Source organism: Mastigoproctus giganteus, chromosome 7 (assembly GCF_048544385.1).
Source record: "Mastigoproctus giganteus isolate SK-2022 chromosome 7, ASM4854438v1, whole genome shotgun sequence".
Classification (NCBI taxonomy): Eukaryota; Metazoa; Arthropoda; class Arachnida; order Uropygi; family Thelyphonidae; genus Mastigoproctus; species Mastigoproctus giganteus.
Genome location: NC_143581.1, coordinates 85,000,915 through 85,022,204, shown reverse-complemented (window position 1 = coordinate 85,022,204; position 21,290 = coordinate 85,000,915). Strand labels below are relative to the sequence as shown.

At 36.7% G+C, this 21,290-nt stretch overlaps 1 protein-coding gene across 1 annotated transcript in view; it reads right to left on the bottom strand.

Annotated features, from left to right (window-relative positions):
- LOC150083040 (nucleolar protein 11) overlaps positions 1–21,290 on the bottom strand; it is a 290,218-nt gene that overhangs the window by 188,612 nt on the left and 80,316 nt on the right. Inside the window, exon 6 of the mRNA XM_090376991.1 lies at positions 16,853–17,002. Coding sequence (XP_090233117.1) covers positions 16,853–17,002 — 150 coding nt within the window. The remainder of the gene's footprint in view (positions 1–16,852; positions 17,003–21,290) is intronic.

The following is a 21,290-nucleotide window of genomic DNA, read 5'->3' as shown; positions in this document are numbered from 1 at the left end:
CAGCTCTATGAAGAAGTGCCAGAACTTCAAGCATTCTGTACCCTGGTGGAATTTGTGTCAGATAGACATGAGGAGAAGGGTTATGCATTCTAGGAGGGTGCTTCAGAGGTTAAGAAGAAATGTTATTGAAGAGGAAAGAAATGAAGTAAGGTTAAATTATGTAAGATTAAGACGTGAATATACGATTATGATACAAGGGAGAAAAAATTATCTTCGCAGCAATATGCGAATGAAAAGATGTATGGGGTATGTTATACAAAATGTTGTTTAATAAAATTAAATTTGATAGATTGTATCATACTGTAAAGAATAGTGGAATTAGAAGTTATGATTGGATGCCCTCCATGGACCGTGCTCTCCTCCTTGTTTCGAGGATCGCAAGGTTAGTGAATTGAACTTTACAATGGAAGAGTCAAAGGTAGCTCTAGAAAAAGAAAGTACCAGGTAATGATGGTATCTTACCCGAAGATGTGAAGAGGTTTAGTTTGAAACATGGGCAGGAGCTACTGTATATATATAATAAATGTTTGAAGGATAAAGCATTTCCAAGTTTTTGGAGAGAATCATATGTCAAGATTCTACTCAAGAATCCTGAAAAGGATGTAAAAGATCCCTCTTCGTATAGGCCCATCACTCTGTTATCAGTATTGGAAAAAGTGTTAGAAAGGTTAATTATGATGAGAATTAATAAAGTTTATGAAGAGAAAAAAGATGTGCAGCTCCAGACAATATGGGTTTAGGAGCAGTAGATCCACTGAAGATGTTGTGCAGAAAATTCAGGGGACTCTATAGAACTACGTCCTAGGTATCTTTATTGACTTTAAGGGGGTGTTTGATCGATTATAGTGGCAAAGTATTTTTGCTCACTTAAGAGAGATGTACCAGATGATCTTGAATAGTTATATTAAGGAGAGATATGCGAGTATAGTAACAAAGTTTACTAAGATAAGAAAAGAGAGATGAGAGGAGCTCCCCAGGGATCCCCATTGAACCATATAGTTAGAATATGTAATAGATGAACACTTAGAAGTTATAGTATGACTTAATTAAGCCCTTGCTATTTTTTCAATTTAGGTAATAGATGAATTATTGGAAAAACCTGCGACTCGATTGCCTATGCTGACGACTTAATGTTGTTGGTGTATGGGCAGTCGAGGAAGCAACTTGAAGAAAGATCTAGAATGGCTTTGTAAATGGAGACCTGGGCTGAAAAACAAAATGGAAATCTCACCTAGCAATACCCATACAGTAATGTTAAGAGGTAAGCTGAGCAAAAGTAGCCACCCGACTGTGAGGCCATTTAATTTAATAGCCCCATATCATATTCCCCCTTGGCCATATAACTAGGGGTTACTGTAGATGAAAGATTGAAATTCTTGCCTCATGCCTGGTATATAAACGGAAAAAATGAGATCAGTTTATATGAAGTTGAAGAAAGTAGTGGGAGTCGATTGTGGGATCAAAAGAAAATTCCTTGATCTAGATAAGTTTGTGGGGTTATAGAGTGAACAATAGCCATGTTTGAAGTAGTCTCCTTTCTGCACAAAGATTTGTCTTGCTCAGAGTGATGCGGGCCTGTAGAACTGTCTCAAATGATGCCTTGCAAGTTGATGCACGCAAAGAACCTATTGATTTAGTAACTGCCAAGAAATCTTTAGAGTATGCCACTAATAAAAACTAACATATTGAAATTATGAGTATGAAGTCTTGTACAGATATGACAAGACAGTATAGTAGGTTAGATTTAAAGGAGGAGAAAGAGGTTACAAGTGGAATTATGTGGCATATAACAACAAAGGTAGGATGGTTTTGAGTCAAGTTTATTCCTGGAGTTGACACAGTTAATAAGATGAAGTTAAATCACTGGCCTAGTCTTGATTATGGCCAGGCATGTTTATGACCATGCTGTTGACGGGCATGGGCTTAGAAAAAGACTGGTACAGCTTGGAGTAGAGTCTAATGTACAGGGTGGGAAGTCACTCCTTATTTTAAAAATTTTATATTTCCTAAAATATACAAAATGGCACTGCACATTTTTTTCTGATTTGTAGCTTATTGTTTACCATTAGTTCCCTGAAAGTTACAACTCGATGAGACCCCCAGCATTTTCCACACATTTTTTTAAACAGGCAGGTACATTTTCTGCGGCCTTCCTTAAGAACTGGACAGGAACACTGGAGATGATCTGACGGATCTTGTTTTCAAGTTCATCAATATTCTTAGGTTTACTCTTATACACTTCATCCTTGGCCCATCCCCATGAAAAGTAATCACATGGGGTTAGGTCTGGACTTCGTGCAGGCCATTCTGTGTGTCCCCGACGACCTATCCAGCATCCTGGGAAATGCTCATTGAACCACTCCCTAATAGTCAAGGCAAAATGCGGGGGAGCACCATCTTACATAAACATCAACTCTTGAGCATTTCCCCATGCAGAAATTGTAGGCCACAAAATTTTGCAACATTTCAAAGTATCACTCACCATTCATGGTGTCTCGTATCAGATAGGGTTCAATGATGCGAGAAGTTATACTGCACCACACTGTCACTTTCGGCTTGTTTTGCATTCTTTCAAGCGTCTCATGGGGATCTTTATCTGCCCAATAATGACTGTTATGTCGATTAACAAACCATCCTTTATGAAATATAGCCTTGTCTGTCCAAAGAATGTTTTTGAACAACAGGTCTGGAAAATCTTCCTCCCATGCGAGCATCATTTCACAAAATTCAACATGCCTGTCCCAATCTTCCGGGAACAAAATTTTAAAATATACAGAAATATTGTGTTTTACAGAGTTGAAAGTTTTATAGGAATTTTTTTTTTTTTTTTTTTAAGAAACATTTTCTCAATGAGTTCATGATGATTTTGAGATTCAAATGCTTTAAATTAAAAGTTTGAAAAAGACAGAAAGTTTAGAAGTAGAGATCTGCCTCCATGGGGCAGGGGTGGTCCTATATCTGACTTTTCAGAAGGGAGGGTACGGCTAAGGATTTAAAAGTAATATTTTCCACTACAAGAGCAATAAAGTGCAGATTCGGCTCTTGCAGTGCAGTACTGGTGTGGTTGTAGATAATGAAATTTTGAAAGGGTCCAAAATGGAATGTTCACCAGGGTAATAGAACAAGTGAATGGTTTGAATAAATTCAAGGAAGAAGTAAACATATTCTTGGGAGGGTATGAATGAGTGAAGTTGGAATGTGTGTGGGGGATGGTTTGGGTGAAGTATATAAGCTTGCTTTCTGGCATCATTTGCCACCACCACTACTACAAATTCAAATTACTATTAATGCCACCAAAGCTTGCTTCATTATACAGATATAAATCTGTATAATGAAGCAAGATATAAATATGTATACAGATATAATAGATATAAATCTGTATAATGTATTTTTTTTTCTGTAGGAGTTGTTGTGTGCACACACATAAATACACATATAGAAAAAACTTGAAATAACTTGCAAGCCACTCCCCCAGCCTCAGGTAGGCTAAATACAAACTCAATTGGAGAGAACTGTCAATTGTAGCTGTTGTTATTCCTCTTAATGTCAATAGGAATTAAATATCAATATCTCTTCAAACAAGTGGCAACACATACACATAACATTAATATTCATACGATAAACAGGAATGACTTTCTGGTGTAACCCATTCCATTATGAGCCCTGCATGAATAAAAAGAGATATTAAAATCCAAAAAAATATAAATATATACCTTAATACATATAACAAATGATATAATATTTTCATGGTGTTAGCGACTGTAGTTGAAACATCTGTAATATTAATCAATTTTGTTTCAATTAATTTTGATTCTAATAGTTAAAACTGTTCCCATTTCATTTACAATACTGGTTATTTTGTATCAGAAAACAATAATAATACATTAATGCTCAGTTATCACTATGGAAATTTTACCCTCATCTATGTGGGTCGGTACCTCCGTAGCCAGATGGGCAGGAGCAACAGTGTGTAGCACACGCTTCTTGATTAGACCGGGGTTCGAGCACATGACCCACCAAATACGGAGGATGCGGAAAGGTCAGGGAATGATCAGTGCATATCCCCTGAGCAATATGGCCTTAGTTGCTAATGCTCCTAAAAACCAAATAACAATATGTGGGTCACTAATCAAAAGTTCAGTTGGATTAAGCAATAGCAATATTTCACTCATCTGACAGCTGTAGCACAGGCAAATTTAAGTGATACTTTTTATTTGCAATTAATGGGATATAATAGGTCTCCTAATGCAGAGTTTCCAATGTAGGGTTAATATTTCAAGAGATGGGTTCCCCCCCCCCTAATTACTGCATAACATTTTATAATTAATTGCTTAAAATTTACAAAGTTTGAAAACTGTATGTAATGAATGATAAAGTTATATGTTAAGAATGATAAAGTTATATGTTAAACTAGAAATATGCGCATACTTTGCTCTATAATATTTATAAATATTCTAAACATGATAATAAACAAACTTAATAGTCTCATATAAAAAATAAATTAATTGTTTCAAATAATGTACATGCAATTTGACATGCACTTTGTAGAAATTTTACAAAGCTGACCCTTTATCTAAATACACTGTCTTAATGCTTTCTTCCATTACAGATGCCCTTCTTTTAAGCAGGATTAACCTGTCCACAAGTGCATGAATCACAATCCAACTTTTCTTTAGGGCCACAATGACTAATTATGGTCTCCATGTTAGCCTTAAAAAAAAAAAAAAAAAAAAAAATGAAGGGGTGAGGATAGCTCTTCTAATACACTGTCTTAATGCTTTCTTCCATTACAGATGCCCTTCTTTTAAGCAGGATTAACCTGTCCACAAGTGCATAAATCACAATCCAACTTTTCTTTAGGGCCACAATGACTAATTATGGTCTCCATGTTAGCCTTAAAAAAAAAAAAAAAAATGAAGGGGTGAGGATAGCTCTTCTAATCCAACCTAGTGCAAGGATGATCACCCACATCATGAAAAAAATAAGGGTGGGGGAGGGGGGAGTCAGGGAGCCACAAAGGTAAGATAAAATAAACAGATATGGAATGCAAAAATTGACATCTTGAATACCGAGACCACAACTCGAACATGGAACATACATTATATCTGCACACAGCATCAATATCTGCAAAGCAGAGGCTGTTACATAATATGTCTGCTGTCAAATAGCTGGTGCCACAAATAGTTAACACCAGCACTACGATTCTAATCCCATAGTATGAACTAGAGCTGTAATGCTCAATACATTCTACGTTGATTTCAATATTTGTAAAATAATAAGAGAAGTTTACCTCAATATAGTACGTAGAACACTTCCATATGATACTCTCCAGAAATCAAAATGAAAAAAATTGAAAAATTTACATTAAAGTAACAAATAGTTTAAAAAAAAAATTAAAAATCAATTTAACACAATTAAAAATAAGAAAATTAAAAGAATTTAACGAAAAAAATTGCAAAACGATTTTCCTTCCTGAAGCTGACAACGCTTTTCGACCATATGCTGTGGAATGAAAATTACCAAATAGGGGCGAGTATGAAACTTAAATAGGGATTATTTGTCTTCACGCATGTGCATAAAAACCCACGAATCGGAGGTGAGATATGGCCGACGAACATTAACAGAATTTTTGTGTAATTTAATTTCTATGGTTTCTGCAATTAATAGTTGTGTATAATTACATTGGACACTAAGTATTTTGGCCTCGTTAACGAAAAGTTTGTTTTTCGTTAACGGCGTGAAAGGCTAATTCTGATGCTGCTGTACGAGAAGTCGCATGTTGATTAACACGAATATTCAGAGGAAAATGCATCGAACCCTGATAAGATTAGTCACAATCACCACAAGAAATGTTGTATATCAGGTCATTAATTTGTGTTGCGAACGAGGAAAGGATTGAGCGATTGTTCAGTATAGTGTATAATTTCCGTATTGGCCTGGCCACAATTGTAAATTCAGTATCTTTGAAGAATCTGTTTGTGCCACTATTCAACATATGGGACAGAAATAAAGTATTTTTTGATATTACTATTGTTGGTTGGTGCAATATTTTGCACCAACCAACTTCCTATCCTTAGCTTGTACCCTAATTCGGTTTATTGTAGCAAGGGGATAACCCCTGTTTAAGAATCTGCTGGTTAATATTTGTATTTCTGAGCCCAAAGCAGATTCCGTCATTGAATATTTGTAGGCATTTAGAAATTGATTAAAGATAATCGATCTTTTGTAGGTGAACGGGTGATAGCTGTTATAATGTAGAAGCTTGTTATTTGTTATTTGGTTTTTAGGAGCATTAGCAACTAAGGCCATATTGCTCCGGGAAATGCGGTGGTCATTCCCTGACCTTTCCTCATCCTCCGTATTTGGTGGTGACGGGCTCGAACCCCGGTCTATATAATGTAGAAGCATACCAGTGTTTGTAGGTTTTCGATAGATGTTAAATTGATTTTATTCGAGTCCCGAGTAAGCATGAAATTTAGAAAATTTAATGACTTTGTATCCGTATCCTCCCTTTCCAATGTAAATTTGATCCTATTTGTTATTTGTTTTTTTTTTTTTAGGAGCATTAGCAACTAAGGCCATATTGCTCTGGGGATATGCGGTGGTCATTCCCTGACCTTTCCGCATCCTCCGTATTTGGTGGTGACGGGCTCGAACCCCGGTCTAATCAAGAAGCGTGTGCTATGCACTACTGCTCCTTCCCACCTGGCTAGGAAGACGCATTTGATCCTAGAATGAATATTATTAAACAAATATAAAATGTCTTGGATGGTATATGATATCAAAATTATTTTTTGCATCTAGTTCCTTTGTAACCACATCACAGTATCCAATCAAATTTGTCAGACTTTCCCTTAACAAATCCATGATGTGTCTGAAATATTGCTGCAGCCTTGTTTAGATGATCCTGCAATGTATCTTTAACCAGTGACTCCATTATTTTCCCTAGATCATAAGTTAAACTAATTGGTCTGTAATTCCTCGTGACACCCTTAGATCCCCTTTGTGAATTGGGGATATATTTGCACTTCTCCAGTCCATGGGGACTTCCCCTGAGTCCAAGAATGCTCTCATAATTATGGCTAAGGGTTTGCTTAGTTCCTTTGATGCTTCATTTAAAATAACTGGATAGATCCCATCCACCCCAGGTGCCTTTCTTACATTTAGCTTCAACAATTTCTCCTCCACTTTGCTCTCAGTTATTACAAAATCATTAAGCACCCTGTTACAGTTCGAAAAACTTGTAGAATTTTCCTCCCTTACTAATTCCTCACGTGTGTGAATTTCGATGTGAAACATCATTCAGATTATGAGCTATCTGAGCTGGATCATCAAAAGTGGAACCATCGATATCAAGTGGATCAATCTGATCCACCCCCTTCCTTATAGAAATTATATAAATAAAGAAGTCCTTGCTATTTTTCTTAGCATCCTTTTCTAAAGATCTCTCTTCGCTTACATAATCTCCTTTGTGACTTCATTACAGACTAGCTTATATCTGCCAGGATTCTGTGTTGTCTGATAATTCATGTGCATCCCATGCATTTTTATTGTCTGCCACAAGTCTCATTAGTTCATCTGACTCCCATTTAGGCCTATACCTTGAACAATATTTCTTAATCGGTATGAAATGCATGTACACACTGTACTCCCCAAATTCCAATTTCGCATTCCTAATATCTGTGCAACACCATGTCTCTGATGTCCCAACAATATCCGCATTGACCAGGACTTCAAATTCATTAAATTTATGTACTATACTTCTAGCATTGGTATATGCAAGTATACATGCACCTAATTCTTATCCTTAGTTACCCTAACACAGCCCATGTATTTATTTGTTTCATGATGACTGCCATCAGTCCCTGTAACCCACAGCACCCTGCCCTCCAGACCACTGCTCATTCTAATAGAATTAGTGAAAGAATCACCTACACTTCTCCCTGTGGCCACCTTTAATCTTTTAGTCTGTGAATCACCCCAAGCTAGCAGTTCTTCGCCCCACTCAACGCCACCTCAATAGCATCAGCAAACACTCCTGCACCCCTTCCATTCAATTGTATCCCATCCCTGCAGAAGCAGTCTCTCCCGTTAACAAGCACAGACCACGCTGAGAAAAATTCTACCCCATGAAACCTGCTCACTCCCTCCAGGGACAAACCAATTGACAAGGTTCTCATCATACACTCCCTCCAATCGTGCCTGGACAGAATTACAGATATTTTCAAATTCAACACTAATCTACGACTTTCTTTCAACATTGACCCGCACTTGGCAAGTAATTCTGCAGATCTCTCACTCTCAATGTCACTAGTGCCAACGTGCACAACATCACGATCCATGCCCCACAAAGATGACATCTGCTCCACAACATCATCAACCCCTGCCCATGGCGCACACACCCCCGTCCTACTTCATCCATCCCACCCTACACAAAACATCATCCATCTCCGACAACAGAGTTACTGACAACAACTAACTCCAGCAGAACCAGCGCACTCCGCCATGGTAGACCAATCGCTGCGCTGCCTGATGCACAAACTCTGGCGTTGAGTTGGGCAGCCGAGAGCTTGATGGGCCCCTTATATTAATTTCTTCGAGGGCATCCACCCTACACCCCAAGCTCCCAGAGATGACCATCAGAACGACGAGCCGGTGCCCAATTTCTAGACACTCCCTGCACTTAGCAAACACAAAGACATCCTTCTTGTTAGATCATGTTCTGTTCCAGAGAGTTTTTCACAAGTTGTGCATTTTTTTAGGCTGCAATGCATTGGAAAACTGTTCCCCCAAGTTCTCACCCAAGTCACAGCACTCCCGCCGGCTCTGCTGCTCCAGTTTGAGGCATGATATTGAAAATTAATAAGATCAATAAATTTAATTAATTAACTATCGATACTACACTATCCAACAGAATCCCAAACACAGTAATACGCATTATGCTATACAGTTTTATGTTAGAGCTACCTATTTACCACAATTAAAAATTTGAATTCCCTGTCACTCTCTATACGAAAACAATGGCTACAAGATGCGAACGAAACCACAGTTTTACTTATAATTAGCAGTAACCTACAGAAACTCTATACAAATTAAAAATAAAATTAACCGCATAACTAGAACTATAAGGCTACTTATAAAGTACAGGTGACCCTCGCTTAACGCTGATAATTCCTTCTGGAAAAACAGAGCGCTAAGTGAATCCACGCTAAGTGAGTGCCACATTCCCATAAGGTAACATATGTATTTGTGAGTTATGGTCGGTGCCATAGGATATTTCCTAATCGATAATAAACGGTAGTGAAAAGATGTACAAATGTCGGTCAAAATATTTAATATTCAATATTTGTACATATAAAATATTCTGCATTACATAAGTATATAATTATGTGGTAATTACTTACGTATCAAAATTAAACTAAAATTCCAATTAAAATCATGAATTCAATTGATCAAAAATTGATTTAATTTAATTGATAAATTTAATCATGAAAAATGTGTCGATTTTGGGTTGAACTTTGGCCCTCTTCCAAATAAACTAAAAGGGATATTAATTTTAAATCCCCCGCAGCATTACCACCCAACAATAAAGTCAACCGATCCTTCGCCACTTTGAAACCTGGCAATGTTTTTTCCTTCTTTACCTGGCAAGTTTTTTTCTTATTTCAATATGAAACTTCTTTTAGGCATTCGTTTCCACAAAAGTCCTGCTTCATCTATGTTAAAAACTTGTTGAGAAGTATAACACATAATACCCGTCTTTAATAATTTTAACAAGTTCTTTTTGAAAGTTTCGGCTCCTTGATTCTCCCTGTATTTTAAATCTATTCAACCAGAATAGATTTAAAATCCAGGGAGAATCCGCAAGTGCAGATCAAGGAGCCGAAACTTTCAAAAAGAACTTGTTAAAATTATTGAAGATGGGTATTATGTGTTATACTTCTCAACAATTTTTTAACATAGATGAAACAGGACTTTTGTGGAAACGAATGCCTAAAAGAAGTTTCATATTGAAATAAGAAAAAAACATGCCAGGTAAAGAAGAAACCAGCCCTTACCAGTTTTAAATGGTTCCACATTTTTTTTTTTTTTTAGGTAACTTTTTGTCAGATAATCATATTGGCTAATCTCTCTCTCTCTCTCTCTTTTTTATATAATATTTAACTTAATTGAATTCTGCATTGGATATTATCTTCAATAAAATTAGTTAAAGTCTTTCCATTTCAATCCTACTAGCCGGCCTAGCCCTAGTTGCTTGCAGTGGGACAGCTATCTTTCCCGCTGCTAAAATTAATTCTTTATTTTTTTATAATTGTTCTTACAGTTAAACTTGCAAGTCCTAAATTATGGCACACATCCGGTTGTCGTTGACTGGAATCGATTTGCTTCAAAACGTCTAATTTAATTTTCTAATTCAGTATTTTTCTTACATTTATAGTCTTTGTACTGTGCTCAGACACTGCTTTTTCATTCTTATCGGCCATTATTAACTCTTCGAAAATGTAACTGCGTTGGTTGCATTAATTACAATACAATGTTCAAGTAAACTGTCCATTACGCACAATGTCTAATACTATACTGAGTGATGACCAGACTTCAGACAAATGCATATAATGCAAATATTACAAGCAATATACTTGATCATTTTTTAAAATGTTGATCTCAGAACTACGTAACCAGTCACTGTACTGCAATTAAATTAGCGTGTGAGAAAATTTCAATGAGTGCGGGAAAATTTCTCAAGTCGGTGTGGGAAACGTTTTAATGCTGTTTTGCTATTCATTTTTAAGCTATTGACTCCATCAAATGAAATAATTTCGTTAAATATGCCAAAAATGCAATCTGTAAAAGAGCATTATAGTTATCTAAGACAGCATTTGTAGTCAGATACAGGTTATAATATAAGAAAAGTGTTATAGCGAATCAGCGTAAAGCGAACCGTGTTATAATGGGGGCCTGCTGTACAATATGATATAACAATTAAGTAAATAAAACAGCAAGCACTTATCACTTTTTTGGAGCCTGTAATTCACAGCTGGCATTTGTAAAGAGAGTCAGTGCCCTCCAAGGCGCCTCCGTAGCCAGGTGGGAAGGAGCACAGTGCGCAGCACACGCTTCTTGATTAGACCGGGGTTCGAGCCCGTCACCACCAAATACGGAGGATGCGGAAAGGTCAAGGAATGACCACCGCATATCCTGGAGCAATATGGCCTTAGTTGCTAATGCTCCTAAAAACCAATCAATCAATCACTAATCAGTACCCTCCATGTGCAGATATGGAGATATTCATATGCAGATATGTCAGCATCCTCCCATGTGTTTTATATGTATAGTAAAAAAAAAGTGCTAATGTAGTTCTACAAATTTTATACTGTCATGGTGACTTGTGTGCTGATATGATCCAATGCTGTTAGAACTTCAAATATTTAATTCATTCATAAGCACAAGCTGTATATGACATGAAATGATTTGGTAAACTGTGAACTAAGTTTGGTGACCAGCTCACTTTCTATCATGAATTCCTGAGACTGAAGTGTTTCCTTATAAAATTCGAAAGTATTGTCCTACTGCCAAAAGAATGAACTCAAGGTTACTGCCATAAGTAACATAAGCAGTCTATTTAAGAAAAAGAGGGATCACTGAAGTAGTGAGAGACAGTGTGAATGAAGATATTATAATATAGACCAAGATCAAAATGGGATCAGAATTGTTTCTATACATTATTTTGTTATACAGTAAACCCCCACTATTCGCGGTCGCTGATTTAATATAAAATGAAACCTTAAAAAATGTGAATTTTAAATCGCCGTGAACATTTTCCGCCATAAAAAAACATGGGCGTGGCTAAAATCATGTTTCCAGGTAAAAACAGCACTCAGTGGGTGGGGCGAGAGGGGGTGACAAAATCGTGAGCGTGGATGTTTCTCGCTAATCCTTGTTCAGTATGTGCTATGCACTTGTCATGGAAGGTTTCGTCGTTTGCTTTTAATTTGTATTCTTATAAATTGATATGCTTACAGAAGTGAAAAATCTACCATTTTGCAGTGTGGTAGTGTAAACAGACCTTTTTGAGTGTGTTAATGGAAGAAAGTGACTTTATTGTGGACAAATTCTTTTCTAACCCCTACAAAAATATGGCTACGAATAACAAGGGAATTATGGAAAGATCAAAGAAGGTGATTACATTAGTGAGTAAATTAAGTTATTAGACAAAATTTCTAATGGTGAAAGTGTCTCGTCAGTGGCAAAACATAAAATCAATAAGTCAATGGTACGATCAATCAAGAAATCGGAAGAAAAAATCTGCCGTAGTGTCTGTGAAAACGCGCTAATTGCTTCAAAAATCTGCTCTGTAACTCGTGATGTTAAATTAGAAAAAAATGGAAAAGGCTTTAAATCTGTGGATAGAAGACCGAACTCAAAATAAAATTCCCTTAAGTTCACTCATCATTCGTGAAAAGGCAAAACACCTTTATCAACACTTTAGCGAAACTGGTGATAGCACTGGCGGGATAAGTTTTTTAGCTATAGCAAAAAAAGAAAGTGAAAGATTTGTTTGAAATTTCTAATAAATATTACATTTAATATTAAATTGTTTCTTATTTTCATTTCGATGCCTTATGCTTGCATTTCACTATGTACTGTCTATGTACATAGTCATATTATAAAGGTACATATAATACATACATAGAAAAAATTTGAGACTAGTTTTTCTTATATATTTCATACTCTGGAATGGAACCCCTTTATTACTATGGGAGCCATAACTATTCGTGGCATTTCTCAGGAATGTAACCCCCACGAATAGGGAGGTTTACTGTATCTTTATATGATTACTTTTGTTTAAAATTAATCTAAAAATCAAAGTATCCTAATCACTCTGATCACCCTTTACTACTAAAAATAGGCTGCATCTGGTAGTGACCTGGAGTTCATTATTTTGGTGGTTTGCCTATATGCAAGGTACTGCATACAGATAGCAGTAATCCCAGATATGTAGCACTACACTCAGGGTAGGGGAAAATGAAAAATACCTATGGTAATTGTGCAGATATGAAGTTCTCTGACAGTGCAGACAGGCTACTAGAACAGCTTATGGGGATTTCAATGATATACAGGAATTTTGCTAGCAGGGATAAGGGTGTTGATTATCCCATACAAGTTCAAGGCCTTTAGGAGTACATGAATATGGACTGAGATATATAGAAGTAACAATTAGCGTTACGCCAAACACAAGCTGATATGCTAGTAAAAGATTGTAGAACATACAAGAACTGCAACACGTCCAAAAAATAGTGTAATTTGAGCTGTGGATATTAAACAACAAGACTGTTGCAATAAAAGAAATATAATGAAACATTTTGTCCCATTTTACAAGGCAATGGATAGGCCAAATCTCGAGTACCACATACACGTCTGGAGGCCTCATTTTTGGAACGATGTAGATCTGCTCGAATGGATACAGAGAAGGGCAATGAGATTGATGAAGAGAACAAAAGGGCAGTCTTACCAAGAAAGGTGTCAGTTCTGCAAATTGCAGTGTCTGGAGACAAGGCACGTACAAGGTGATCTGATTATATGGGTGGGTGAAGCTTAGAGGGTTTTTTTTTTTTTTTTAGCTGATGCTTTATAAGTTTGTTTTTTGGATCATCTGCCACTACTAATACTAATATAATGCTAAGTAAAACACAGAACTAAATGATATGCACACATATAGTTTATGTAGATAAACTGTAATCATACTACAACTGTCTTTTCATTACTGAAATAGAAAGGCAGAAGGCAGAGAGATAAGGGTGAATACATTAACTCTCTTCAACTTACTGAAATTTAGGAGCACACACAAATATTATTATATGCTGATAATACAGCAGATCAGTGTCATATCTACTCCCCTAAATTATGGAAGATATACATATTATGGGTAAACACAAAAACCTATCTATGTAGAAACTGTGACACAAAGTGAAATTTTAAGAATTATTTTCGAAATCTACTAATTATTGAATACAAACAGTTGATATGTTACTGAAGGTATAAATCACGTTGGCCAATTTAATTTATAATCATCCCATGCCTTCTTATTCTATAAAAGAATCAGCATTTTTTTTTGTTAAGGAGAGAAAGATCATGTATGCAAAGAATAATTTTGGAATCATTTACATATTTCAGTACAGCTTCTGATACTATTCCACACAAAAAATTAACAAGTTAAATGTCCAAGTATGCTGATGATTTAAAAAGAGAGCTGTTATTGTTGGTTTTTAGGTGCATCAGCAACCTAGTCCATAAACTGTATGTGCTGCCTTAATTGGAGTCATGTGTAACTTTGGCCATATTGCATCATTGTATTAAATATCAGCAGAAATTTAAGGGCTGTAATCGTGGACAGGCTGGTTAGCAACAGTAAACAGGGTGTGCCATTTCAACAAGATTTAGAGTCCTCTGTGACAGAGAACTGGTACCACTTATCACTAGTTTGTACAGGTTCTATTTTGAATCCTGTTGGAAACTGGAGGAATTTTTAAAGACCTCTTCAATTAGGGCTGTAGAGAACTGATCCCCAGCAGAGTGAGTATTGCCAAATTTGTACAAAGTCTTGCATCTAGTTAATACAGATGTGTTTTGGTGGCCTGTATCTAGCAATCTTTTATACTATACTTAATCTTTTATCACTACCCTTCATACATCTCATGCAATTGGCCATATTATGTAAGCAATATTATCTCTCAATGGATTTCCCTATTCATGAGCATTACCCATTCTAGAATTTGATGTGTGTGTGTGTGTGTGTGTGTGTGTGTGTGTGTGTGTGTGTGTGTGTGTGTGTGTGTGTGTGTGTGTGTGTGTGTGTGTGTGTGTGAGCGCGAGAGGGTGATTTCACTAAGTGCATTCAGAGCACATTTGAAAATCTTACCAAAATCAATATACTTTAATAAAATTTAACATCTCTATGAAAATGAAGGTTTGTAATGTGACATTACAAACAGCAATATAACCAGCAGTCTGGCAATCAGCCCCATTCAACAATCAGGTTAGAACAGGAGCAATAAGAATGTGCTATCACTCCCATTCAAGGATTGTGTAAGAGCACAAGCAATACGACAAACTTCACCAGGAATTCATACTTTTGCTGATACACTTTAATAGCAAACAAAAATAACAATGGTGAAAACTGAACTCAGCATCTGAGTCCAGGATTCCAAGTTTACCAGAATATCTTGCTGTCAACACATACATGTATTACCAGTGTTCATGTTGCCAATGATTTGCCCATTTTCCCTTGCTCCTTTTCCTCACGTAGCTTATTTTAACCCTTTGGTGATCATGTGAGGAAAACTCCCATCACTCTTTGGGTTGGGTCTCACAGACTGCAATAAACTAAGTACTAGCATATTTCCTAAACCCAAGTCCACAAGATAATTAATTGATACAGTGGCTATAAGTAGGGGAAAGGGAAGGAAGGTATTAGGATTAACAACAAAATCCTACATAAAATGAGTAATGGGCAAACAAAAATATAATGCATGGATCTGTCAGACTCAACAGTTTACTGAAGGGTTTACATTCAGCGAACTGTCCAGCCTAAGAAAATAGTGATCAGTCAATAACATTTTTATTTCTAATTTACAGCTAAAAGAAGACAATGCACTCACTTGACAGCACAATATTTTGTGAAAATAACAAATACTGTTGATCACCGTCTGCCACTCCTGTATCATGCTATCAGAATCAAAATTATGGCAAGTGATGATGTTGTATCAAAGTACAGTCATTAAAAAAACTCTTTGCAGCAATCATGCAGTAATCTACCACTTGGGTAGCAACTCAAGATAACTAATAATGAAAAGGACTTCTGACAGTAACACACAATCTGATGTGATGTTCTCAAATTAGATATACAAGCTTCTAGGACAGCTTACTAATGTCTGTCAATGATAAATAAGAACTGTGCACGGTAATTATTCTATTATATGAAGCAATGGTTAGGGCACATCTGCAAACAGGCTTGCAGAATCCATTTTAGGAAAGATGTGCAGCTGTTGAAAGAAGACTGATTGAAAGTATTGGTTAAATGCACAAATTGGTATTCTTGTGAAGACAGAATTTTGTTCTGTTAAATTATAATGTGGGGAAAGCAGGTATCTGTGGAGTTTATTATAAGCATCATTCAAAGAGTGAATAATGCTTATAATAAATTCCTACCTGCTCCTTTGAATTTAGAAGTTTATCTATATTTAAGAACAAAAATTTAAAATAAATGGGAAAATGAAGTGAAGGGAAGGTGACAGCGATTGTGTTTTGTTTTTTTGCATAATTTTTCCAATACTAAAACACACCTTGAAAGAAGCTCATTAAAAGTTAGTTAAGCCGTAGCTTCCTGCAGACAGTGGATACAATAAAAATCATTCTGCTAATTCTGAAAAAAAAAAAAAAAAAAAACTTAACTCCTGGGAACTACACAGAAGATTTAACAACCATCTTTGGAGACTTCTAATCCTTCTCTAAGTGTTCTTAACACACAAGATAGATTCCTATTATCTCCTTTATTTTTCCACCTCTCAAATGTCAGTTACTCTGGAATGTTTGAAAGGATTAAAATATAATGCAACTATTAATAAATAATACTGCTTTTGATAATTACACTTCCTTGAAGTTCTATGTATTAAAACCAATACTCAACTTAGATTTATAGTTCTTTACACTATTATAGCTGCTCCTATTTTGTATACACACTCTACCTTTACTAGTGTCAAAGATCATCCCAATACAGTGAAGAGTATTGTATATTCATATATAAATACAGTACACAGAAATCTATTTAAAGCAAAAACGTAAGAGTTATAAGAACCTTTGCTTTCAGTAGAAGGAATAATAACAACAGCCAAGTGGTTATTGCCTAAGGCAGCAATGGCAGCAATGTTTTCTTTTTCTCTTGTTATGCTACATAACTTGGATGGCATATCTCTACAACAATATCCAATGACCTCTCCATCCGACCCTAGCAAAAGATTAAAAAAAAAAAAAATGCTTACCTGCTTTTTCTATATAATCTTAAAATTACTTAAAGACCTAAAAACTGTTATAATATCATTTAATTATGAAATAAACTACAGTATAAAGAAATCTCTCCATTCAGTTATGACATTGATGACATTGTATAACTGAATGGAGAGGTTAATTGATTTCTCCATTACTTTAGAAAGAGTAGAAGCAATTGCAATGGGTCGATAATTGTATGGGAGGGATTTGTTACACTTTTTAGGAACTGGCTGGATATCAGCAAATTTCCAAGCAGAAAGAAAAACACCTTTGGAATAAGAAAGTGAAAAAAGGCAGCAAAGAACAGGAGTAAGTTCAGGAACACAGGTTTTGAGAACATGTAGAGAAATACCATCAGGACCTGGAGCTTTCAAGATTTGTCAAAATCCTTCTGAGATCCTTTTGACAGAAGACCACAGGAGGCATTGAATGGAGTATATTGGGAGTGGTGGGAGGAGCTTTACCAAGATCATTAATACATGAGTTGGAAGAAAAATGGGATGCTAGCAGGTCAGCTTTATCCTTGGCTGAAGTGACAACAGAACCACCTGGTTTTGACAGAGGTGGGAGCAGAGATGGGCAAAAGTTGGGGCCAACAGCTTTGGCAAGAGACTAGAATGCTCAGCTACCATTACAGCAAGAAGCAAGTTTTCTACTCTTAGCCTGTTCAAACAACTTTAAGAAGGCATAAATCATTTTGCTCTAGCTGAAATTTTTTCTAATGAATATCACTCAAAATTATTTTAAGAAATTTGTTATACTCCAAGACAGTGGCAAAAATGTGTAAGAGGAGTTTAAGATATTATAAAGGTAACGTATTTATTTGCACACACACACACACACACACACACACACACACACACACACACACACACACACACACACACACACACACACACATACATAAAAAAAAAATAAATAAAATAAAAAATAAATAAATTGAATTACATTAGATTAGAATAGAAAGTGTTTAAAAAATCACACATTTTGAAAATATTATTATTTTCATGTATTAACAGAAATGGCATTATCAAATAAACATCAATTACTTAGCAACTGATATTTATTCCATAAAGGGAGATACAGGCTGTGATCTGAGGATACAGGAACTGATAGATCCTATTTTAGAAGATGAGATGCGAAATGCTTTGGAATGCGAAGACAGCTGATCCAGGAGGAATACCCATGGAGTAAGAAGGACAATAAAAATGATCCCTCAACTTACAGAGGCATTAGTGTCACAGCCTCAATGAGTAGGTTATTGAGTAAAAGTATAACTATGAGGTTAGACCAGAGTATTGCTATTTTGTGTGTCAGACGAACAGGCTGGCTTTACTGTTAGAAGTCCTGTATTTATAATATTTTTAGCTTAAGGCAGATCACAGAAAAAGAATTGCCAATGGGCAGGAAACACATTTGGTCTTTGTGGATCGTGAAAAGTCCTACATTTCAGTTCCTATTAGCAGACTCCGGGGATCAATGCAGAGAATGAATGTGAGTGAGTCAATCATCAATTTGATTAAGAGAATGTATAGAAGTTGCAGAGCACCTGTTCAGTGTGGGAGAATGGTAATGGCTGAGTCTGTAAACATCCAAAGGCCTGAGACAAGATGTGGGATACCACTGTCCTTATTCATTGATCTTGATGTAATACTACATCAAGATCAATTTTGATGTAGTATTAGAATGCTTCTTGTGAGTTATGGGAATTCAGATTGGGGACAGTGCATATTCATTAACTATTATTTGCCGATGACCAAGTGATAATTGCTCAGGATCGGCATGACATTGACTTCATGATGAAGAAACTGGTTGATGTTTACCGCAAGGGAGGTCTTAAAGTTAATTTTATGAAGAAAGTAGTTGATGACTGGTGGAGAAGGCAGAGACTTAGCCCTCTCAGTCAGCAAGGTCAAGGCACTACATCATTTCAGATATTTGCCATCTATTATTCATAAGTTGGGAACGTGTGAGTAGATGATCATATTACCCAGGCCTGCACTGTTATTAGCAACTGAATGGTGCGTTGTGGAGTCGAGATTTGACAAGAAACCAAAAAGATTATAGTAAAAATGATAATGATAATATCGTGAGGAAGATATCGGAACATATCATGGGCATTGAGCCAATGTCTGCTAACTGAATGGGGCACAAATTTGGTCTAGTTTCAAAGAGAACAGGAGGATAACAGCTATGGAGTTGGATGGTTTACAACAGTCTCGCGCGCGCACGTGTGTGTCATCTTCAAAGAGTTCAAAATGAGACCATTATGGAGAGATGGAATTTGTGAGAAAATGTGGTGGATCACCTGAAGCGTCAATCTTTGCAGTGGTAAAGGCATGTCCAATGGATGCCCCAGGAAGAATGGCTAAAGAAAGTAATGAAGTGGTTGCCGCTGGGAAGATGGAAGAGGGATGCTGCCTTGACTTAAGTGGGGAGGAGAAGTTGCGAAGACTATGTGAGTCAGAGGGTTTCATGATGGTTCCAGAGACAACCATTCACAATAGAGAAGGGGGGTTACAAGGCAACCGCTAAGCAGGAACAAGAGAGAATCTATGCTGGCTGGACCAGCCACAGATTCAGGGAACATTTGTCCATACAAAAAGTGTTTTAAATGTTATAAGTATAGTCACACTGCCAGGGAACTGCAGTCAAAAAGAACCTGTCTGCAGTCACTGGCCACAATTATAAAATCTGCAAAAATAAGTTTCAGCAGCTAAAATGTGCTGAAAGGCAGCATGGCTGAGTGACTATGCACACAGCAACAGGGATGACAAATACCCCTGCAATAAAAAAAAAAAAAAGGTAAAACTTATACAATCTAGGACCAATTATGAATTATGGGTCAGACTGAAAATATAAATGCAACAAGGGCTCTAAATCTCATCCAACTGAATGCTGAAAGAGCAAGAGCTGTTATAGATCAGATCAAGCTCAAATTGGAAGAAAATAACAGACATCTTGGTACTCCAAGAACCATACACACATATGAGTAGGGTTCAAGGATATTCAAGAAACTACAAAATCATAGAATGCACTTCAGATGTCCCCTTCTATAGCAATAGTAGTTAAAAACACTGACCTTACATTCACAATGGTGGGTCGCCTCTGCTCCTCAACAGCAATGTGTGCTAATATAACTAGTGCTGTGGGACAGTTCTATGTTATCTCACTTTATTCCAGACCTGGCAAAGATATAAATCCTACAATAGAATATTTATGAAAAGTCACAGACCTGCTACCTTCAGTAAATATCATAGTGTGTGCTGATGTCAACTGCCAGTCAGCCTTATGGCATAGCCATACAGAAGACAGAGCAGGCACACGCACACAATGACCAGGTATTGTCAGATTTTATAGCCACCTCACCCTTTCAAGTGATAAATCAACCTAATAACTTAACAACATTTAGCAGTACCATGTGGGAGAGTGACATTGATATCACTCTTGCCACCAATTCAATAGCCTATAAAATTACAGACTGGTGTGTTCAGCCAGCCTGGACCACATCAGATCATATAGCCATCACCTTCAAACTAAACAGGCAATTACAAATAACCCGACACTCCTTGTTGGACATCAAAAGGTATAACTTCAAAAAGGAAAACTGAAAGATTTTCGTAGAACATACAGCAGCTCAGCTGCAAAATCAGGAAAATGAGTGGTCTAGATCAGGCAACTGTAGCCCGGACGAGCAAGCACTGACTATAACAAACATTTTAACAAAAACAGCAAACCTGTCTATCCCACGGAAAAATTTTAGGAAGCAGGCAGTCACCTGGTGGTGCCCTGAGCTGACTATACTCAGGAAAAGAGTGCACCAGGCGAGGAGAAATTTTCAAAGAGCCAGATCATCTTGGCCACAAAATGAAGTGGATGCACTGAGAGATTCTTATAGAACTCTCAGGAATCAGTATACAGCCCTCATAAGAGAGAAGAAAAAGGAATGCTGGAGGCACTTGGTGGGAACTACTGGACACAATAACTTTTGGGTTTGCCTATAGAATAGTAACCAACAAGCTGCCAAGAGGAGATGTCTTGGAAACTACCAAACCAGATGGAACCCAACCCTGTGTTGGGCCGATTCTGTAAATAACATCCTAGACAGTATTATTCAGACTGAAACTGGGGAACTTTCCCCCACGCAACTAGACATTATAAAAGAAAACACGAATATGACAAAGCCAATATTGAACCTCTGTTTACTATACAAGACTTAGAAATGGCACTATCTAAAATCAAAAACA